The sequence below is a fragment of the Hyperolius riggenbachi genome, chromosome 9, assembly GCF_040937935.1.
Source record: "Hyperolius riggenbachi isolate aHypRig1 chromosome 9, aHypRig1.pri, whole genome shotgun sequence".
NCBI lineage: Eukaryota > Metazoa > Chordata > Amphibia > Anura > Hyperoliidae > Hyperolius > Hyperolius riggenbachi.
This window is the reverse complement of record NC_090654.1, coordinates 35553400-35575677: the sequence shown is the minus strand read 5'-3', so window position 1 is coordinate 35575677 and position 22278 is coordinate 35553400. Positions and strand designations below refer to the sequence as shown.

At 46.2% G+C, this 22278-nt stretch overlaps 1 protein-coding gene across 4 annotated transcripts in view; it reads right to left on the bottom strand.

The window, feature by feature from the left end:
* Positions 1-2020: 2020 nt before the first annotated feature.
* Positions 2021-22278, bottom strand: part of ZNF687 (zinc finger protein 687) — a 45316-nt gene continuing 25058 nt past the window's right edge. For all 4 annotated transcript variants that reach the window (XM_068252475.1, XM_068252478.1, XM_068252477.1 and 1 more), the window contains exons 2-9: positions 19797-22006; positions 16250-16428; positions 15989-16165; positions 14043-14220; positions 13636-13959; positions 7868-7980; positions 5779-5914; positions 2021-3254 (exon numbers count right to left, since the gene is read on the bottom strand). In XM_068252475.1, the coding sequence (XP_068108576.1) occupies positions 2811-3254; positions 5779-5914; positions 7868-7980; positions 13636-13959; positions 14043-14220; positions 15989-16165; positions 16250-16428; positions 19797-21986 (3741 nt within the window). In that variant the 5' untranslated portion in view covers positions 21987-22006 and the 3' untranslated portion in view covers positions 2021-2810. The remainder of the gene's footprint in view (positions 3255-5778; positions 5915-7867; positions 7981-13635; positions 13960-14042; positions 14221-15988; positions 16166-16249; positions 16429-19796; positions 22007-22278) is intronic.

The following is a 22278-nucleotide window of genomic DNA, read 5'->3' as shown; positions in this document are numbered from 1 at the left end:
CTACTGACAGTCACCACCACAGTGTGACGCAGCTCTGAACAGGATTCCATTATTACTGGAAACTGAGCATATGCAAAACAGCAAATCCATGCAGGATGTAAGTACTGAGCAGAGAAGGCCAAGGAAAGGAGAATACAAGCAAATATGGAGAGCAGCCACATTATGGTCAGCTTTCTGCTGTTCTCCTCTGGGGTAGGTGGGAATTCTAAACGCTGAGCAGCCAACTGGAGCATGCAGATATTTTCAGACACACAGATTGGGTGAACCCTCCAGATCTGGTATATGCTACCAGTAAGAGGTCCTGCCCACCAGGGGGCGCCACAGCAATCCTAAAAATAAAAAACTCGACACTCACTGCAGCAGCTCTTGGAAGATCTATAAACTGAATACGAACCAAGCAGACAGATTTCAGTCAGTGGGATTAAGAGATCATATATAGAAATTTAAGGTCCATACACATGCTATAAAAAAAAAGTTGCCACAAACGATTTTACTGGTGACAAAGACAAATCTCGAGCCTTTCCAACAATGTTGTCTGCACAACGATATTGCAAACAACCAACTCATTTAAATACTGTGCACAGAAGTGACATCACGCACGACTTGTGCGCATTCTGGCAAACGGCACCATATCTGCCCAACAGCCGTCTGAGTTGATCCGCCAGATGGATCAGGCAAAATGCCCGATATCTGCCACTTGTCGTCACTCAGTTACATTTTTCAAGACCTGAAAAATCTGTAGTCCGTTGGACATTTCCACTGACTTTTGTAGAGCATGTTACATAGCTGTAGTGCTCATGATGGTCAGTTTCTGCTATTTCACTGCCAGAAATTGTACAAAAAGTGACTGCGCATATCCAGTATGTGACAAAATCTTTGTGCAGCTTTACAGATTACATTGTATTTTATGCAAACTGCGCCCACCGTCTATAATATAGCAATCTATCATGCAACCAGAGTTTTCGCTATCAAAAATTGTCCACAGTCACAAATGTATAAAAGTCAGTATGACAGCGCTCCTCTTCTTCTTATCCTCAACACCTAAAAAAGATAAAACACAGCTCCACATAGTGCATTACTGCTAAATTTGCATAATCTCTTAGTACACCACGCCAGTGATAAACCATGTGCTCTTTAGTGCTCCACTTCTAGTGCAAACTTATCACCAACTTTAAGATGATTCCAGGCTCACCAGATGCAGGCCACCTCATACACCAGGTGGGTCTATCGCACAAATCAATCCACAACGATCTGCTGCTCTCATGTATCAAAACGTTTAATCCGGATTCTTCAATAAAACATAACAAACATAGCATAAAATCTTTTAAAATAAGTAACTGTTTCCCTGCGCTCATGCGCACTCACGTTATCCACAGATGAGTCTCCGCATATCGGGCTCTTGGCCCTGTGATGTGCCTCCTCCTACGGTCACGGCGTCCCGCTCCCCGCACTGGTGCATCAGTTTCAAGCTTCCTACGAGCGATGTGAGTCCTACTTCCTGTGACGTCAGCGGGCAGCGTCTGACGTCACAGGAAGTAGGACTCACATCGCTCGTAGGAAGCTTGAAACTGATGCACCAGTGCGGGGAGCGGGACGCCGTGACCGTAGGAGGAGGCACATCACAGGGCCAAGAGCCCGATATGCGGAGACTCATCTGTGGATAACGTGAGTGCGCATGAGCGCAGGGAAACAGTTACTTATTTTAAAAGATTTTATGCTATGTTTGTTATGTTTTATTGAAGAATCCGGATTAAACGTTTTGATACATGAGAGCAGCAGATCGTTGTGGATTGATTTGTGCGATAGACCCACCTGGTGTATGAGGTGGCCTGCATCTGGTGAGCCTGGAATCATCTTAAAGTTGGTGATAAGTTTGCACTAGAAGTGGAGCACTAAAGAGCACATGGTTTATCACTGGCGTGGTGTACTAAGAGATTATGCAAATTTAGCAGTAATGCACTATGTGGAGCTGTGTTTTATCTTTTTTAGGTGTTGAGGATAAGAAGAAGAGGAGCGCTGTCATACTGACTTTTATACTTTTTTACAGATTACATTGAAGTCTATGAATGAGCAGAATTTTCAGTAGGAAAGTATCAAGCTACAACTGAGAATGAGGAGGGCAGATTAATAATTATCCAGCTACATAATCATTTGAAACAAGCTTCAGGACTGGCACAGCTGTGGGCATAAGAGGAAGAGGTGATTGGCTGCTCCAGTAGGCCGCACAGACCTGGACTACACTATGTCCATGGCGGTCTTAGCAGTCCCTCAGCAGAGAAATGTCTACCTGTACTGCAGCAAGTTGTCCCTGTCACCCATTGGTCACCAGCACAGCCAGCAGTGATGAGGGTACAGCGGTACAAGAAGGCCCACGGGTAATGATACAGTTTCTTGCAGGCTCTCACAGAGAACATACCTGGAATCCCACCTACAACATATAAATTAAAAAAACAAGCTTTTCACAGATCTCCTGCCCTCCCACATCCCATAAATGAGGGAAAAAAAGAAAGAGGACCAGTCATTTGGAGAAGTGAGTGACCTAGAAATTCTGTGCAGAAAAATAGATATTTATATTAAAGTTCTTTTTACATATTTATAAGAAATTCCTCCCGGGGCTGTCTAGGTCAGTGGTTATCTCTGCCTCTGTGCAATAACCCTCCTTTTGCTGCATCCCTCTCTTGCCAGTACAAACCGGAATAGGCAAGGCTAAGAGGCAACAGTGACATGATTGGCAGAGATGTTGATGACATCATAAGGCACTTGCGGGGTTTTGAGACCAGGAGTCGGACAGGAGGACGCTGTCTGGTCGCTCAGTTGTCGGTGGAACCGCTCTGGCGCTGTTTGATAAAGGCCATACCATGCGTGCGGAAGTGGGTGTTCAGGTTCAGCTGGCTGTCAAAGGTCCTGTTGCACACCTGGCAGGATAACTTTCCGTCAGCAGGAGGCGCCTCGCTCTTCGGGGGAGGTTCTGGCTCCTCCTCCTCAGCCCCGCCCTTCACTTTGTGCATCATGAAGCGGTGGCGGCTGAGCGAGCTGGGAGAGGTGAAACACATGCCGCACTCCCGGCACTGGTGGGAGCTCTCGTTTGTGCAGTGCTGGGGGATGTGCTGGCGAAAGTCACTGAGGCTACCTGTCTTGTAGCCACAGGCCCGGCACTGGAAGCTGCGTTTAGGTTTGGGAAGCGCTGGCTTGCTCTTCTCAGGCTCATCGCTGCCGGATTCATCAGAGGACAGCTTCCTCTTCCGCAGAGACGCCTACAAAGAGAATGAATAAAATGCCATGCGCACAGTTACAGGGTGCAGCACTGAAACACTAATCGCAAGACATTCCAGCCACATGCTCACTACTACACTGCAAGCAGATGGTAGAACAGTGATGGCTAACCTTGGCACTCCAGTTGTGACAAAACTACAAATCCCATCATGCCTCTGCCTCCCCGAGTTATGCTTAGTATTGCAACGCCTCCTGGGACTTGTAGTTCCACCACAGCTGGAGTGCCAAGGTTAGCCATCACTGTTCTAGAACAATAACTTCTAAAGATGAAGAATCCAACAGAATTACATGTTACTCCACCGACAGGAAGATCCACCAGTGGCACCTCCCACTTTTAGCTTGCTTAAAGGCGCACTATCGCGGAAAATTGAAAATATTAAAACACATGTAAACCCATACAAATAAGATGTTTCTTCCAGAGTAAAATGAGCCATAAATTACTTTTCTTTCTTTTGTCACTACAGTAGGTAGTAGAGATCTGACAGAGCCAACAGGTTTTAGACTAGTCCATCTCTTCATGGGGGATTTTCAGCAAGGCTTTTATTCTTTATAAAGACACTTCCCAAAAAAGATCTATATGAAGATGATGACCAGCCTCCCTGCTTGCTGCACACTTTTTGGAAGTTGGACGGAGCAACTGCCATTCACTAAATGCTTTGGAAAAGAAATAAACCCCTATGAGGAGATGGGCTAATCCAAAACCTGTTGGTACTGTCAGATTTCTACTACCTACTGTGAATGACAGCAATATTGGAAAAAGTAATTTATGGCTTATTTTACTCTGGAAGAAACCCAATCCTAAATTTTACGTGTTTACATGTATTTTATATTTGTCTCGATTTTCATAATAGTGGTCCTTTAATCTATCATAAACGTTACTTCAGCAATGAGATTACCACTGTGCTTCATCCTGACAGTAATATAGCAAACTTCTTTCACCCAAGTATTTGAAACTCCTCCCCTGCAGCCTGCACAATCTAAACCCCACTCCTCCCATCTAGCTTCCAGTGCTAAAATCCCACCCATCTAGCCTCCAAAGCATCCCCTCCAGCCCATTCCCTTCTCCTGTTGTAAACTGCCTAAAGCTTTAGCACATGAAACATACTTGCTATAGGCCAGTGATGGCTAACCTTGGCACTCCAGCTGTGGTGGAACTACAAGTCCCATGAGGCATTGCAATACTCTGACAGCTCTAAGCACAACTTGAAGAAGCAGAGGCATGATGGGATTTGTAGTTTTGTCACAGCTGGAGTGCCAAGGTTAGCCATCACTGGTATAGGCTGTCAGAGACCAAAATCAGTCCTTTTGAGTCCTTAGCACTTAAATTCCAACTTTCAGGGATTAGGCCAGGCGCCCCTACAGATCGCTAATCGCTATCGCAATCATCAGGCAATATTGTTGGTGAACTGTAGAGCGATTTCTGGCTGTTTTAGAAGTGATTTTATTTTATTGCTAATGATTTGTAGAGCGATTGCGATTAGCGTTTTTTTTCTGTGGTTCCGGTAGTAAAACTGCTACAAAATTTTTACAGCAATTAAAAAGCGATTTTGCAGAGTCCCTATCTTTTTCATTTGGGCGCAACCGCTCCAAAGTGCTGCAGGACTGGCGACTGCAATTTGCCGAGTCGCAGTCTCTCCTGTAGGCTCTCCCGCATTGACTTTCATTAGCATAGTGCTTTTTGGGATCACCAGTGATTGTCGGTGATTCCAAAATACTGCTAAAATCACTCTGGTGGGCCATAGCCCATAGGACCAATTCACAGCCTTCTGCTACTGGGAAGCGGACTGGCAGTGCGAATGCGCAGACATGTAGAATGCTTTCCTATGTGGAAGTATGGACCACTAGACTACCAAAAAAAACTAGGCTACCAGTAAAAGTTATTCGGGGGGGGGGGGGAGGAGGAGTGAGTGGACCGCTAATCTACCAGGGAAAGTTATACAGGGGAGGGAAAGAGTTAGACTACCAATGAAAACTATATACAGGGGAGGCGGACCTCTAGACCCCAGGGAAAGCTATAGAAATGAGGGGGAGGGAAGGAGACCACTGTGGGAAACTATAAGGGGTGGGAGGTACCATTAGTCCACCAGGGGAAGGAATAAGGGGAGGGGGGCCACTAGACAAATAGGGAAAACTATAAGTGCGAAAGGGAGTAATCAGATCACCAGGAAAAATGAGAGGGGCACAGCACAGGGCTACCATAAGGGATCCATGGCACAGGGGCCATTGCAAGGGGGCACGACATAGGGGACACTATATTAGATGCTATAAAATGGGAGGACACTTTGATGGAAACACTAAAAAGAGAGCTGTGGAATGAGGATACGTAATAGCCGTGTAATATAGGGGATGCAACAGCGATAAAACATGGGGCAATTACTGTACAATTAAAGTACTACACAAAGATCTAAGTGCTAAGTGGTTGAAGCAGGCCAGAAAATGAATGGTGGAACTGGATCAGTCCCAACAGACGCGGCAACTGCATCCGTTACCTGGCGTGACCGTTACCTGCGATCTGACGTTTCGGGCCACCAGCACCTCCTGGCTCCGGGTCTGGTCGGTGACTTTGATGCCGTGACGCACCTGGATGTGCTTCTCCAAAATGAGGCGACTGCTGAAAGTGCGTTTACCCTCAGTGCAGTACCTGGGTGCAGACACAAGGGGGCAGACTGTTATGGGAAGGTGTAAGACATGACCATATATGAATTATATATCAGAGCGTGTAATAATTGTGACATCCCCTCGCCTTTCTGTGATAGACAACGGTTACTGCAATGTGTCACATTCCCCATTCTGTAATAGAAATGGGCCACTGCAATCACTACTAGATCAGTGAAAGGACTAGACTCTAGTATAGCTAGAATAGTGCCCCAGTATAGCTAGAATAGTGCCCCAGTATAGCTAGAATAGTGCCCCATGTGCCCCAGTATAGCTAGTATAGTGCCCCAGTATAGCTAGTATAGTGCCCCATGTGCCCCAGTATAGCTAGAATAGTGCCCCAGTATAGCTAGAATAGTGCCCCATGTGCCCCGTATAGCTAGAATAGTGCCCCAGTATAGCTAGAATAGTGCCCCAGTATAGCTAGAATAGTGCCCCATGTGCCCCAGTATAGCTAGAACAGTGCCCCAGTATAGCTAGAATAGTGCCCCATGTGCCCCGTATAGCTAGAATAGTGCCCCAGTATAGCTAGAATAGTGCCCCATGTGCCCCGTATAGCTAGAATAGTGCCCCAGTATAGCTAGAATAGTGCCCCATGTGCCCCGTATAGCTAGAATAGTGCCCCAGTATAGCTAGAATAGTGCCCCATGTGCCCCGTATAGCTAGAACAGTGCCCCAGTATAGCTAGAATAGTGCCCCAGTGTAGCGCCCCATGTGCCCCAGTATAACCCCCCATGTGCCCCAGTGTAGGCCACCCTCCGCCCCGCGGCCGCCGCTCCTGTTACCTTATGAGCTGGCGGCCGCTTCCTGTCACAGATTCCCGTAGCCGCTCTCCTCCGTACAGCATCTTCTATTTACAGCAGCGCGTCGCACGGCTGCTGTAAGGAGGGAAGGAGGCGGGCAGCGATTCCCATGGTAACGGCGAACAGGAAGCCGCTGCCCCGCCTCCTTCCCTCCTTACAGCAGCCGCACAGGAAGCGCTGCTTTAATAGGAGATGCTATACGGAGGACAGCAGCTACGGGGAATCAGTGACAGGAAGCGGCCGCCAGCTCATAAGATGACAGGAGCGGCGGCCGCGGGGGGAGGAGGGGCGAGAGGTCAGACCCGCCGCGGTCCAGCTGGCAACTGCCCACGGACCGGCAGTGGGCCGCGGCCCGGTGGTTGGGGACCCCTGGACTAGAGAGTAATGCTGCAATCTTTGCACATGATATAAAATCATGTAGAATGAGGTACAGAATTCTAACTCAATGAGATGCAAATAATTACACGTTGGTCCAGGATTATGTAAATTTTGTAAGCAAATGTATGCACCTTAGAAATGTACCAATCGAATACCGCCAAGGTGGGATTTCAATTGGTCAATTTTCAAGCTGCATACATATGCAAACACAATTTGCATAATCCTGCATCAACTCAGAATGATTTGCATCTCATTGCCCATTCCTAATCCTAACAGCCTGGCTATATAGTGTAATATAGGGAGTTGGAAGTGTAATGGTTAAGGGCTCTGCCTCGGACACAGGAGACCAGAGTTCGAATCTTGGCTTTTCCTGTTCAGTAAGACAGCACCTAATCAATAAGGAGACCATGGGCAAGGCTCCCTAACGCTGCTACTGCCTACAGAGTGCGCTGGCTCGCAAGTGAATTGAATCTGACAGGAAGAAAAGCGCTATATAAATTTAGGAATCATATGGGCAGGAATCCATCAGATGAAATGTAATGTTGATAAATGTAAGGCCAATGGCATAGCTTCATGTAATCTGCATAGGATACAGCTGGGAACATCAGACTTGTGTGAATCTCTGGTTGTTTGCTCTGTCGCTCTCTGGTGGTTACCACTTGTCACTGCAGTCCCACATGTATATTGGTTTATATACTGTATGTAACGTACCCCTGGCACACATCTTCAGTAGATCTGGAGGAAGGGGAGACACTCACCGGCAGGGGTACACCCGCTTAATCCCTTCATGATTGACTCGGACGTGTCGCCGCAGGCTGGGGGCGGAGCAGAAGGAGCGGTCACACAGCCGACATGGAAACTTCTTGACGGACTGGAAGAAAAGATGGAAAGCTGCTGAAGATGTACTGATCGGTCGCCTCTCCACATGATGGTGTATACAGGACAGCACAGCAGTGGTGAGCACTCTAGTCTTGGAGATGTCATTTTTGGGTTCGATCCCACCAGAGATTCCATCTGCATGGAACTCATGTGAATTTCGTTCCTTAGGACTCACTTACTGCGCATTGTGTCGTGCAATGATACAGCATGAGCACTCAAAATGCACTTCTCATATAACCCTATGGACATGTTCACATCTGTGAGCTGCAACAGACCATAGGGTGTGTGCATTATTATTATTGGTACTTATGTATTATACGGTCTGAAGAGTTTGGCAGTTCCTTGTTTAAGTATTGTTTGCTCCACTACCAAGATTTAACCCTTTTTGTAAAGCTGAAAGTCCTGGCTTTCCATTACACCAGGTCCCGTGTCAGTGTAATGCTACGTTGCCAAGTTAAAGGGTTTTGAAGGAGGGGTGTCCCCTGCATCTTGAGAGGTGAAAAGGGTGTATAGCTGGGCTGCTCCTTCGTCTTAATAGAGTCTCCAGCCCCAGACAGTAACATACAGAGAGAGGTCAGGAGGGTGTATAGCTTGTCTGCTCCTTTGTCTTCTGTAACGAGACCCCTGCGACAGAAGACGACCTCCCGGGGATGCAGCTGACCATTAATGTCGGGTTTGTCCGGTACTTCTGCAATCACGCGTCGTGCAGCCAAGATGCAGGTGACACCCCTCCTTCAAAACCCTTTAACTTGGCAACGGAGCATTTCACTGACACGGGACCTGGTGTAATAGAAAGCCAGGACTTTTAGTTTTTCAAAAAGGGTTAAATCTTGGTAGTGGAGCAAACAAAACAAACTCTTCAGATGGTATAATTCGTAAGTACTTTATTATTTTATATAGCGCAACGTCTTCTGCAGCGCTGTACAGAGTACAGAGTCTTGTCACTTAACTGTCCCTCAGAGGGGCTCACAATCTAATCCCTACCAGAGTCACATGTCTATATCGTGTAGTGCATGTATTGTAGTTTAGGGCCAATTTAGGGGGAAGCCAATTAACATATCTGTACGTTTGTGGGATGTGAGAGGAAACCGGTGTGCCCGGAGGAAACCCACAAAGACACAGGGAGAACATACACACTCCATGTAAATGGTGCCCTGGCTGGGATTCGAACCGGGGACCCAGCGCTGCAAGGAGAGAGTGCTAAGCACTACGCCACCGTGCCGCCCAACACTACGCCACCGTGCCGCCCAACACTACGCCACCGTGCCGCCCAACACTACGCCACCGTGCCGCCCAACACTACGCCACCGTGCTGCCCACTAAACTGTTAGGCCTGGAACCCACTAGCAGCTCTTTTCTAAGCACCTGTTATTTGAAAAGCTCTTGCTAATGTAATGCTATTTGTGTGATCACACAAATCTGGCTTCGCAGGACAAGGCTCCTCAGGTAACTATAACTTTTTTTTTTTACTAGGAGGCTGCAGGATTGTAAAAAATGACTCTGGAGATCCACTTTATGCAGAATTACATGCATGGAGTCTTATGCACGATGGGCATGTATTGGGGCACACTTAGAAACTGACAACTGTGAAAAAGATGTAAATAGTCACACACTGTCCCAATCATAGTGGCTGAGCCAACAGCCCTCCCAGGGGTACCAGATGTCCTCAGTGCAGTCATAGTGTGCAGACTGCTGTATTTATGTGCACCCCTGTGATACTGCAGGAAACTGGTGTCCAGTAGGTTTCCTCCACCAAGAACTACACCCCTCAGCACCCTGCACATGCTCACACTTACCATACTGCTACTCACACGCTGCACTTCAGGGACAAACACCACTACTACATACAGTTACCTCGATGGAAACAAAGGCTAGCATAGCGTAAAACTGATTATTTATATTCAAATGGAACTGTAAAGAAAATAAAGTTTTAAAAAAAATTGCTTATTTTTTTGTTTTTACGATATTAACCATTTCAGCCTGCGGGGATTTTTCACCTTATGCATCAGAGCAATTTTCACCTCCCATTCATTCACTAATAACTTTATCACTTCTTAACACAATTTATTGATCTATACCTTGTGTTTTCCGCCACTAATTAGGCTTTCTTTGGGTGGTACATTTTGCTAAGAATTATTTTTTTATAAATGCATTTTAACAGGATTAATAAGAAAAAAATGGAAAAAATTCATTATTTCTCAGTTTTCGTCCATTATAGCCTTAAAATAATCCACGCTACCATAATTAAAACCTATGTATTTTATTTGCCCGTTTGCCTTGGTTATGACACCATTTACATTTTGTCCCTATCACAATGTATGGCGCCAATATTTTAATTGGAAATAAAGGTGCATTTTTTCAGTTTTGCGTCCATCACTATTTACAAGCTTATAAATTTTAAAAAATGTTCGTAGTTTACTCCCTTCAAATGCATATTTAAAAAGTTCAGACCCTTAGGTAACTATTTATGTTTTTTTTTATTATTTTTTTTATTGCAATTTTTTTTTTCCATACAAAAAAATGTTTTTGGGTAATATTTTGGTGTGAGAAATAAACAGTTAATCTTTAATGTTATTATAAGTGTAAATTGTAATGTAAAAAAATATGTAGATGTAGTTTTACTATTTTGAGTTTATTTTTTTCTCCTTGTGCTTCTTGCTAACCGGAAGCACAAGGAGCACGGGGACATTTTTTTTTGCAGAAAGACTGAAGCCTCTAGGAAGAGCGCTTCGGCTTTCTGCTGGGGACCATGTTCCCGTTCACTGATCCCAGAGCTACCGGGGGACAGCACGGGGGCGTGCCCGCGATCGCACGCCACCGCAGCAGAGCAGCCGCCTGGACGTGGGCATCATGTCCGGGCGGCAGAAATGGTTTTAATTTACAAATGAGTTAAGTCAGTGTTTGCCCATTGTAAAAAAAACTTTCCTCGCCCTCAGTTACATTTTTGAAATTTATCACAGGTGTCGAAATATTTAATACTAGCAGGTGCATCCCTGCGGAATGTTTGTTTACGGAGAGCTCTAAAGCTATTAGAAAATGTTGGATGGGCTAATTTCGCATATCTAATCAGCCTAGGCTAAAGGTCCGTACACACGCCGGACTGGAGGCAACGACGGGTCCGTCGTTGCCTCCCGCTGGGTGGGCGTTCCAACGACAGTCCGGCGTGTGTACGCACTGTCGGCGGACTGATACGGCTGTTTCTGAGCGATCCGCCCGGCGATATGCACTTCTACGGAGGCTATACAGGCTGTATAGCCTCCGTAGAAGCGCATATCGCGCGAAACGGCCGTAACGCTCTGCACCCACCGCACCATCCACAGCCACCCACGGTATGTGTCTCCTTAATTTGCATGGATAACGTTTCTGCATGATTTTATCAATGTCGAAATAAAGTATATGACAGCAGTGCCGGCGCTTTCTCCTCCTCTTTCATATAGTCTTATAGGCCTAGGCCAGTGATTGATATGCTAATAAGTTGTGGGCATTGCACCACTCATGCATAACCTATGCTTCGCATGGTTCTCTGGTTTTTAAATATGGGGAGGGATCTCTACTTACTAATGGGCTACATCTAGGGGATTGTGCTTTGTATGAATTATATTTTGTAATAAACTTATTTTGTATATTGGTATAGTTATGGTGGCCTGGTGACCTCTCTGTTCTGCTATATTTAATGAATCCACGAGACATTGAGGTTGGACCGGAACTAGATCCCAGTGTTCAATTTCGGCCCACTTTGTATTTGAGTTTGACACCCCTGGTTTACAGTCTTAAGTCTTCATTGTTAAGGCTCATACACACATCAGACTATAGTCTTTGGAAACTGAAAGATCACAGACCAATCTTACCACCCTTCATGTAGTATGAGAGCCATACCTTCCAGTCTTTTCTATGGAGCTGAACTGACCATCAGACAGAAATCTTTGCAAGATGCTGCACACACAGATGCTGTACAGACACAAAAGATCAGTATCTGCAAAAGATCTGTTCCTGCCAAAAATCCATTCCTGCGAATTGCAATGATAATCTATGAGATCTGCAGATCATCATACACACATGATTTAACTGACATTCATCTGCAGATCAGATCAATCAGGATGGATTTTCAGATCTGCAGGTGATAGCTTGATCTGCAGATAAATGTCAGTTAAATCATGTGTGTATCTGCAGATCTCAGACTATCATTGCAATTTGCAGGAATGGATTTTTGGCAGGAACAGATCTTTTGCAGATACTGATCTTTTGTGTCTGTACAGCATCTGTGTGTGCAGCATCTTGCACAGATTTTTTAGTGATGTGGAGTTCAGCTCCATAGAATAGACTGTGAAGGTATGGCTCTCATACTACATGAAGGGTGGTAAGATTGGTCTGTGATCTTTCAGTTTCCAAAGACTATAGTCTGATGTGTGTATGAGCCTTTAGACTTGCTTCAGACTTCAGAGGACTGCATCAGAATTCATGCAGGTGTCACCTTAATAGAGTGGATTCATTTACATAGTTACATAGTTATTTGGATTGAAAAAAGACATACGTCAATCGAGTTCAATTATTTCTGTATGACAGCCGAATAAGATCCCCTTACCCACAGCACACTAGAGCTGGGTAGAGGGGACTGTGTTGAATATGGGTACATGAAGGACAATCATCACCAGCACACTACAGGGTGTCAGGCGCATCACAATATAGTATAAGAGTTAAAGAGACACTGAAGCAAATACATTTTGCCATTTTTACTTTGTGTTTCTCTTCAGGAGTTTCAGCAGAACTAAACCGCCGCATCCCCGCCGCAAAACGAGGGCTTTAGATCCCCCAAATCCCCGGGGGGCAATCCGGGCAGCGCTTCCTCAAAGAGGCAGAGCTTTCAGCTGCAGCTCTGCCTCTCCTGATGTCATTCGCCACGCGGATCTCCGCCTCTCCCCCGCCCCTCTGTGAAGGAAGAGTGAGAGGGGCTGGGTGAGGAGGCGATTGACATCAGGAGAGGCAGAGCTGCAGCTGAAAGCTCTGCCTCTTTGAGGAAGTGCTGCCCGGTTTGCCCCCCGGGGATTTGGGGGTCTAAAGCCCTCGTTTTGCGGCGGTTTACTCCTGCTGAGACTCCTGAAGAGAATTACAAGGTAAAAATGGCTAAATTTATTTGCTCCAAAAAGGGATTCCCTACAAGTGCACCCCATAGGATGTCAGAGAGGTTACAGTGCAAACTACAGGGTGTCAGAGAGGTCACAGAAGTGTATATAGGGACCCCCTTCACTAGCCAGAGGGATTGCAGCTATTTATATGGGGACCCTCTTCACCAGATTACAACAGGGAGTCAGAGGGGTCACAGTACAAATCTGGAAGGATACAGCACTATATATAGAGACCCCTTTCATCAGCCCACAACATGATGTCAGAGAGGCCACAGTGTAACACTAGTGGCACACTAGAGAGGGTCAAAAGGCTCACAGCATTGTATAGGGAGGAGGGCCCCCGAAGGTGCTGAGAGCAGCCCAATCCTCTCAATAAATTACTCTTTTCTTATCCCCTATTACATTCCCCTCTCCCTTCCTGTCCTTCTGTATACCAGGCCATTTTATCCTACCCTCTATACTCTCCAGTCCCTGGTTTCCACGTTCTGCATGTTTAGACTTCGCCCTCCACCATCAGTACGCACCTTGCCGTGCTCCCTCTTCATGTGTACCACGTACTCGTCCCGCTCAGGGAACCAGGAGTGGCAGATGCCGCAGGTCCAACAGTTACTCCTTTGCCGTGGTCCATCTGGCTTGCGCAGGTCTTTGGGTTTGGCTTTCTTCTTCACTTCTGGTGAGCTGGGAGGGTCCGAGGAGGACGATTCCTCAGGCTCCGGCTCGGGTTCCGGCACCGCCTCTGGTTCCGGTTCTGGCGGCTGGGTCACTGGAACCTCCATGGGTTCAGATTTAGGCGCGACGGGCTCTGGGGTTTGTGGTGGGTCCTCCTTCACTACACTGTTGTGAGTGGTCTGTGAGACAGAGAAGGTGCCCTGAGTGAAGTATAGGTGGTCACGGCGTGGCACTACAGAGTGTGATGAGGAAACACGCTTACCTTTAGGTGCTCCAGCATGGTGCGCTTCTGGGCAAACAGTAAGGGGCAGTCTGGGCACTTGAAGACGCTGACTCTCTGGTTTCCTAACTGCTGGTCGAAGTGTGCATGGTCCAAGTGTGAGCAGAGGAGAGGCTTGTGAGTAAAAACCGTATCGCACATTGCACATTTGTAGATCATCCTGATTAAAGAAACAACACTAATGAGAGCAGGTCGTGTCACATCTGCTACTTCTACACTACAGTCACTCACGCTGGTCAGCAGACTGCCAGAAAGAGCCTTATAATTACACAGCAACTCCAATAAACATTTTTTTTCAGTTTTGGATGAACTGCGGAAGGGTTAAAACTCTCTGTCATTACCTCCCTCAGGCCTCATTCACACAGAAAATATTGCTTGCCCGGCAGTTGGAAAAAACTGTTATTTCGCACAATCCGACGAGGTTCAGAGACAGCAAACAGTCATGTGCTTCATCATTAATTAAAGGGACTCCGAGCACCTCTCATGGGCATGCCGTTAAGACTCCGACCAGCACTGCAAAGTACTTCAAGATGCATACCTTTCTGTAGCAGGTGCTCTCCTCTTTCAATCGATGCCTGAATTGCCATTCTACACTAAAGTTTTTTTTCAATTTAAAAATCGCAGCTGGCATCTTGGCTATGTTATAACTTCCTGGTCACCCCTGTCTTCTCTGTTAGAGAAGTGCATCACTTAATGAGGCAGGAAGAGGAAGTGACACGCATGGCCATTGCAAGAGACTCCACCATAGGGGTCATAGCACGACTTTGTTGGAAGTCGTCTGGCTTAAAGGCATGCCCATGAGAGGTGCTCGGAGTCCCTTTAACACATGGTCCTGTTTTAACACTGCAGCCTATGGCGTCCTAAAGTGACCATGAAAAGTTGTGAGTGCATAAAAGTAGGGATCATTAATGCTAACGGCCACGTTCAGAAAAGGGCCAATCTGCAGGTCTCCAGCTACAGCAGGGCCACTCTGAGTTAATGTTTAAATGGTCACATTACCAAAATTGGTATTCCTGTGTTGGGTGCTGGTTGGAGTGTAAGGCAGGGAACACACTTGAACTGAGAACTCATGTTATTCAATGGGGTAGTTCACACTTAAAGGAATACTGTAGGGGGGTTGAGGGAAAATATGTTGAACTTACCCGGGGCTTCTAATGGTCCCCCGCAGATGTCCTGTGCCTGCGCGGCCACTCACCGATGCTCCAGCCCCGCCTCCAGTTCACTTTTGGAATTTCAGACTTTAAAAAGTCTGAAAACCACTGTGCCTGTGTTGCCGTCCTCGCTCCCGCTGATGTCACCAAGAGTTTATTGCGCAGGCCAAGTATGGTCTGTGCCTGCGCAGTACGCTCCTTGTGACATCAGCAGGAGCGAGGACACGGCAACACAGGCGCAGTGGTTTTCAGACTTTAAAGTCTGAAATTCCAGAAGTGAACCGGAGGCGGGGCTGGAGCATCGGTGAGTGTCTGCGCAGGGCCAGGATGTCTGCGGGGGACCGTTAAAAGCCCCGGGTAACTTCAACATATTTTCCCCCGACCCCCCTACAGTATCCCTTTAATATGTTTTTCTCATGCAGAAAAAAAGTATGCAGAAAAACAAACGTAGAAAACTGAAGACAAGTGTGTTCCCTGACTGAAAGTACACAAGAGTTTGTTCTAACGTTTTCTACAATATGCTTCTCTGTGCTTCTGAGTCTCCAGCTCTGCACACTTGCTGCTTTCCCTACCCCTGGCTGGATATTTCATTTATTGTAAGCTATGGAGGAGCAGATAACCTCAGTGTGGGTGGTACCAGGGCTGGAAGCTATGGCGAGAAGATCTCACTTATGGGGTACACCTGAGATATCAGAGAGCAGTGAGTGAAAGACTTGCCCTATAACAGATACAGGGCTTGTAGGTGAAAGGGTCTTTTGCTGTGCGGATGCTGCTTACTTTGCCTGCTGATTGCTGAACCCCGGATGCTGGGTGTAAATGTGCCCATGAGCGCTGGGTGCAGACTTGAACGCCATGGGGCAGATGGGGCACTTATGAAAGACCTCACAGTGGGCGGTCTGGATGTGAGACTTGATGGAATTGATGCCCCCGAATACCAATGCACAGCTCTGACACCTGATGAGAGAAGGGAGAAAGTTATCTGTGACACAGCAGGCAGGGAGGCGTGGCATGCTCGGGCACAGAGGGTGTGGCCAATACCTGTATCCAATTCGGCGGGAGAAGTGAAGGCAGCTCTCCTTCAGGTGTGTCTGGAAGTTCTCGATGCGGAAATTGCCCCCACACTCAGGACAGACATTGGGTGGCGTCTGCTTGTGCATGCGCTGGTGAGCCTCGAAACTGCATCGATTTGGCATCATCATAGGACAGAGGGAGCAAACCTGTGAGAATGAACAGAGCAATCACTAATGCCCAACTCAAATGACAGACAGCACAGCTATCCCATGACCAATAACTCAATGAATAAATCATTCAAAATCAGGACAGTGACAGTAATACTATCCACTGCATACTGGCCTGCATTGTTCTGTTCTGTAGTCCATAACTAACAGTTATTGCTTTATCCCAGTGCAGCATGGGAACATGACAGGAAGTGTCTAGTTGCTATGGGAGACACAAACTGTCAATTCTTTTTCTCACAAGCAATTATGTCAGCATGTTAAAAGGACCACTCCAGCAAAAAAAAAAGTAAGCAGTTAAAATGACAGAACCGGCAGGTCCTGGACTAATCCATCTCCTCGTGGGGGATTCTCAGGGTTTTCTTTGTTATCAAAAGCATTTCCTGAATGGCAGTTGCCAAGTCTAAATGACGAAATAGTATGCAAGTAAATAAAGAGGCTGGCATCTTACTATTTTGGCAGTTAAACGGCCGTTCAGGAAATGCTTTTGAAAACAAACAAAAAAACTCTGAGGATCCCCCATGAAGAGATGGAATAGTTCAAAGCCTGTCGGTTCTGTCAGATTTTAACTGATTACTTTTTTTTTTTTTTGCTGGAGTGGTCCTTTAAGAGAGGTTGAGCTCTAACAAACATCAAGTCTGACGTGGCCGGGCAACCTACTGGAACTAAATATACTCCATATGAGGTTTTGATGAAAATGGGAAGTTATTTCATCTTGCACAGGCTACTAACTTCCTGCTCAGTTGTCTAAACATGGAAGTCCAGTCAAAACCTTTTCAATGTGGGCCGTATACTGTTTCCATTGAACAAATTCCAACACTTCCTGTGGTGTCAGCACTGCAATACCAGCCATTTCCAAAGGGATACAAATAGCAGTAAAAAAAACTGGCTGGTTGCACCCTCCCTCACTCTACAAAAATAGCAAACTTCACAAATCCTGGCAACAGAAAGTAGTGATAAAATGGGGAAAACTGCACATTAATCGAGCCAGAGATTTAGGGTGCCCATACATTACTCGATTTTGTGGCCCGATCAACTTTCCGATTTGATAATTTGTTTGAATCAGCGAACAGAATCGGTGCCACAACATGGCCGATTGATCGATCTTTCAACTGATTTGTGGCGGAAATCAAATGTAGCCGAATGGATCGATCGGGAATAGCGCAAAGGTCTCAGTCCCAAGGGCTTGATCGGGTGCACGGTGGTAACGACGTTCCATATCAAGACGACAGTCGGACTCCCGGGCCGGTGTCCCCACAAGTGTATAGTGTCCCCCTGTGCCTGCGTGCAGTGTTAAAGGCTCCCCTATCCACTGGTTCAACTCCTGGCCTCCGCCGGTGTCTGCCGTCACCGAGAGGTCCTGCTCCATGCGACTCTGGTGTGGCAACTCAACATGTGCCGAGTCACGTGCTGCCGACACTCTTGGTGATATTGAACACAGGAGGAGGCTAGGAGTCACACAGAGATTTTAACAGAGGGCTCGTTTCCATTATGCAGCGCAGGCAGAGATGGGATTTCTGGAAGCGTACTACTCGAATTCGGAATTCAAATGAAGTCTAATGACTTTACGTGTGACCGTGGGATGGGGGGGGATTAACCATTTCAGCCCGCGGGTATTTTTCACGAGAGGAGTTTTCCCCTTTCAGTGCTCCTCCCTTTCATTCCCCAATAACTTTATCACTACTTATCACAAAGAAATGCTCTATACCTTGTTTTTTCTGCCACCAATTAGGCTTTCTTTGGGTGGTACATTATGTTAAGAATTTATTTTATTCTAAATGCATTTTGATGGCAATAATACGAAAAAAAATGGAAAAAAAATCATTGTTTCTGCCATTATAGTTTTAAAATAATTCATGCTACCATAATTAAAATTCACACATTTTATTTGCCCATTTGCCCCGGTTATTGCCACGTTAAAATTATATCCCTAGTATAATGTATGGTGACAATATTTTATTTGGAAATAAAGGTTTTTCAGTTTTACATCCATCCCTAATTTTTAGCCCATAAATTTATAATAATATTGCCCTCTTGAAATACATATTTTTTTTTATTCCCTAATTTCTGTAGATGTAATTTTACTATTTGGCCACTGAGCACAATACTATGTAGCCTACAACTACACTATACAGGATACAATGTACTGCTACATTGTAACTAGGGAAGTGACATGAGGCTTCAATGCAAGCCTGCAATCACAGTTCCTGCGGGGAGATTAATGAATGGGAACATTGTTCCCATACATAAATCTAACGATCGGCGGTGGAAACCGGGTGGGGGTGTGGGGGGGAGGGAAATCACAACGGGAGATAGCGCGGCGGCTGTATTTAAAGAATAAACACTGAAATGCAGGCAACCATGCGCTGTGATTCAGTGCTGAATCGCAGCGCATGCATGGACACAGCAGACAGTGCAGTCTATGTACTCTATGATGTCCCTGCAATCGCATTTCCAAGGGGGCACAAGGGGGGACTCTTATACTTGGGGGGGGGGGGGAGGGGGGTGGCCCAGCACGTGGCAGCACAAGGAAGATTTCCAATAGATTTCATGCTGAAGTCTATTGGAAATTGCTGCATAGTGTGTGGTCAGGCAATAGATCCCTCTCCAATTAGATTTGTATAATGGCCAATCTGACTGTACAATCAATCACCAATCTTACCACTTTTATGTAGTATAAAAGACTACCTGAATAATATATCCAAGTCACAGTGAATCTATCGGTGTTATAGCACATGGATGTTGGTAAGATTGTATAAATATTGTACAGTCAGATTGCATAGTGTGTGGCCACCAGAGAGGGACCTATCTAATGGTCAATCTGGCTATACATCCAGTAATGTATGGCCACCTTAATGCTAGGTACACAAGATACAATTTTCTGACAGATTTACCTGACAGATCCATTATCTCCAAGATGTCCAATCTGAATTTCGATAGATTTTTCAATCGATTTTCATAGAAGTGAATGAAAAACGATCGGAAAATCAAAACTCAAACGAAAGTCAGATCGGACATGTTGGAAATAATTGATCTGGCAGGTAAATCTGCCACAAAATTGTATGGTGTGTACCTAGCATTAGGCTGCTCACATGTTGAGAAAGTGAAAGATTATAATGCCTGGTACACACCATCCAATTTCTCGCCAGATAGATAACTTCCAACAGGTCCAATCTGGTTTCCGAATGTTTTTCTGATCACTGCTATACAAAATCAGATATCGGAAATAAGGTTGGACCTGTCGGAAGTCATCTATCTGGTAAAACATTGCATGGTGAGCACCAGGCATAAGAAAAGACAAGATGTAATGCTAATCCCTCACATCTCCGCTGCCCTTCGCACTGCATTACCGTGCTGCCACTAGTGGTGGATGTTCCAATCTGCTGGAAATGAATAGCCAACCCTGCTTTGTTTTTGCACTGTTCTTTGCACTCCAGGCACCGGAAGGTAGAGTAGGTAGACTGGTCGGGCAAAATGGCAGCATCGCTGGCCGGGCTGGCTGTGCTGGTTGTGTCCTGGGCAGGCCCCGGCGTGGGGGTTTTCCCAGGCGTTACAACCGCAACAGACACCAGAGGAGTGACATCAGGCTGTCCAATCATCTGTTCCAGGGCGATGGGCCTCATGACCAGATGAGAGCATTGCATGACCAGGCCATTGTCCTTGTGCTTTCGAGCATGAAGGAGCAAGCTGCACTTGTTGAAGAAGACTAGGCGCTTGGTACAGTGGTTACACGTCACTTCGATTCTCATACTCCGACGGTCGTAGTGTCTGGCCAAGCTCTTCTCTAGAGCAAATGAATCCCCACACTCTAAACATCGAAACCCAAAGAGCGGAAGACTAACGCTAGATTCTGCTGGCGGAGTCAGGTTTGGTTTGTATGTTGGAAGTAAGTTCTTGCTGTTGAGTATTTTGTTAAAGGACTCCACCAAACTGGACTGAGTTCGAGAGATGACAGTACCAGCTACGGCCGGTGCTGGTTTCTGGGACTGCACCATGACTACAGTAGCGTTGCGTTGTGGACTAGTTGTAGTGGTAATAGGTGCAGTAGTAGACACCTGGTTGGCCAAGCTTATATTTGTGAGAGGAATGCTAGTTGGAAGAGGCTGCTGTACCAGGTGAATAATGTTTTTAGTCATGACTTTGCTGGCTTTAGGAGGCAAAACCACAGCCTTTTGCTGGGCCACACTGGCTGCCATCAGCATGACACTACTAGCATTCTGAATAGTGGACACTGGAAGGATGGGACCCTGGAACTTGACCCCATTACCAAGTGGCAGTTTAACCACTGGTGACACTTCTGCTTTAGATGGACTTGGTAGATCATTCTTGGGTGGAGATTGAACTTTAGCATCTGCTTTAGTCTCCGTTGGAGCCTCCTGACTAGACTCAGAAACAGGAATCTGTGATGATTCTTCTGATATTTGAGTAGAGGCAACCGTATCAGAATCAGAGGACACCGTGGTGACAGTCCTTGTGATGCTCCCAGACTGGGTCTTTATGGTCTTGATACGGACTTTGAGAGGCCTAGAGGAATTGGAAGATGGTGAACTGATGCCTTCTTCATCCTCCATATCGCTGGCCAAACTTTTTGGACTCCAGCATGGCTCCTCCTTCACACCTCCTGTATCAGTCGTGGCGCTTGTTGAGGTTTCTTTCTGGACCTCTGACAACTCCACCACTGGAGTGGTATTGGTTGATGTTGATTTGACAGAGGTTTCCTCTGGATTGTCTGGTGGGTTTGTTTTTATGGCCAGCTTGTTAACAGCCTCTAGTTTTTGCTCTGGGTTAGTCCAGGAGGCAGCAGGAAGTTCTGCAGTAGGGTAGTGAACATGCTGCAAGTGTTCTAAAGAACTATCTCTTGTAATGCTTGGACTTTGTGGAGGATCTTCAATAGGTTCCTCCTTGATTGTGTGTGCACTCAGACTCAGCCCTAAAAGCCCACTGCCTGCTGTAATCTTGCCAATCTTATAAGCTTGGGGAATGACTCTCGTTAAACTGTGTCCACTCTCTGTTGAGGAGTCACTGGGTGGAGGACACAGGACTGGAACAGGGGCCTCAAATATTGGTCTCTCCTTTGGCTTAATGTCACGTGGTCTATCAATCAAGTCCGACACGTGACTATCAATGGGATTCTCTACAGGGGTGAAGTCCGTGAACAGTTCAATGGGTTTGGGTTTTGCCCTGGGTGTCCAACTCTCACCACCATTAGAAGCTGGAGGAATGGGGGCAGATGGCCGGGAAACATCTGGACTGTTGAATCCGTTCTGAAGCAGGCGAGGGCCAAGACTTTGTACATCTTTTCCGTGCATGTCCAGTAGATCCACTTGTTCGGGGCACACGGTATTCTTCACAATGACACTGACAGCAGTTGTGTCCGCATGAGGAAGTCCATGATCTGAGCTGACTGCTTCTCCTGCTGCCGACTTTGCTTGTCCTTCACTGTCCTCGGGTCCAGAGTGAATGGCCTCACGGGCATCGACGTCTGGGATATCAAATGCAGCCAAGAGATCATCAAAGTCCGGAGTTTTCATGTCTCCCATGGTGAACTGCACAGGTGGGCCTAAAAAGATGAAAATATGTGGGTCATTACAGGTTATACCAAGCAGTACCAAAATATATTACTAAACATAGATATCTAATACTGGCCACACATGGGGCAATCTGATTGACCAATTTTATAATCTAAGTACAATCCTGAAACAGAGTGAATATAACTGAACAGATTGTTTCATGGTGCTGCACAAAAACCTCAGTCAGATTGCAGCATTTGTGGTCACTACACAGCATAAGGAAAATCAGAAATATTTAACAGCTTAAAGGGGCCCATACTTC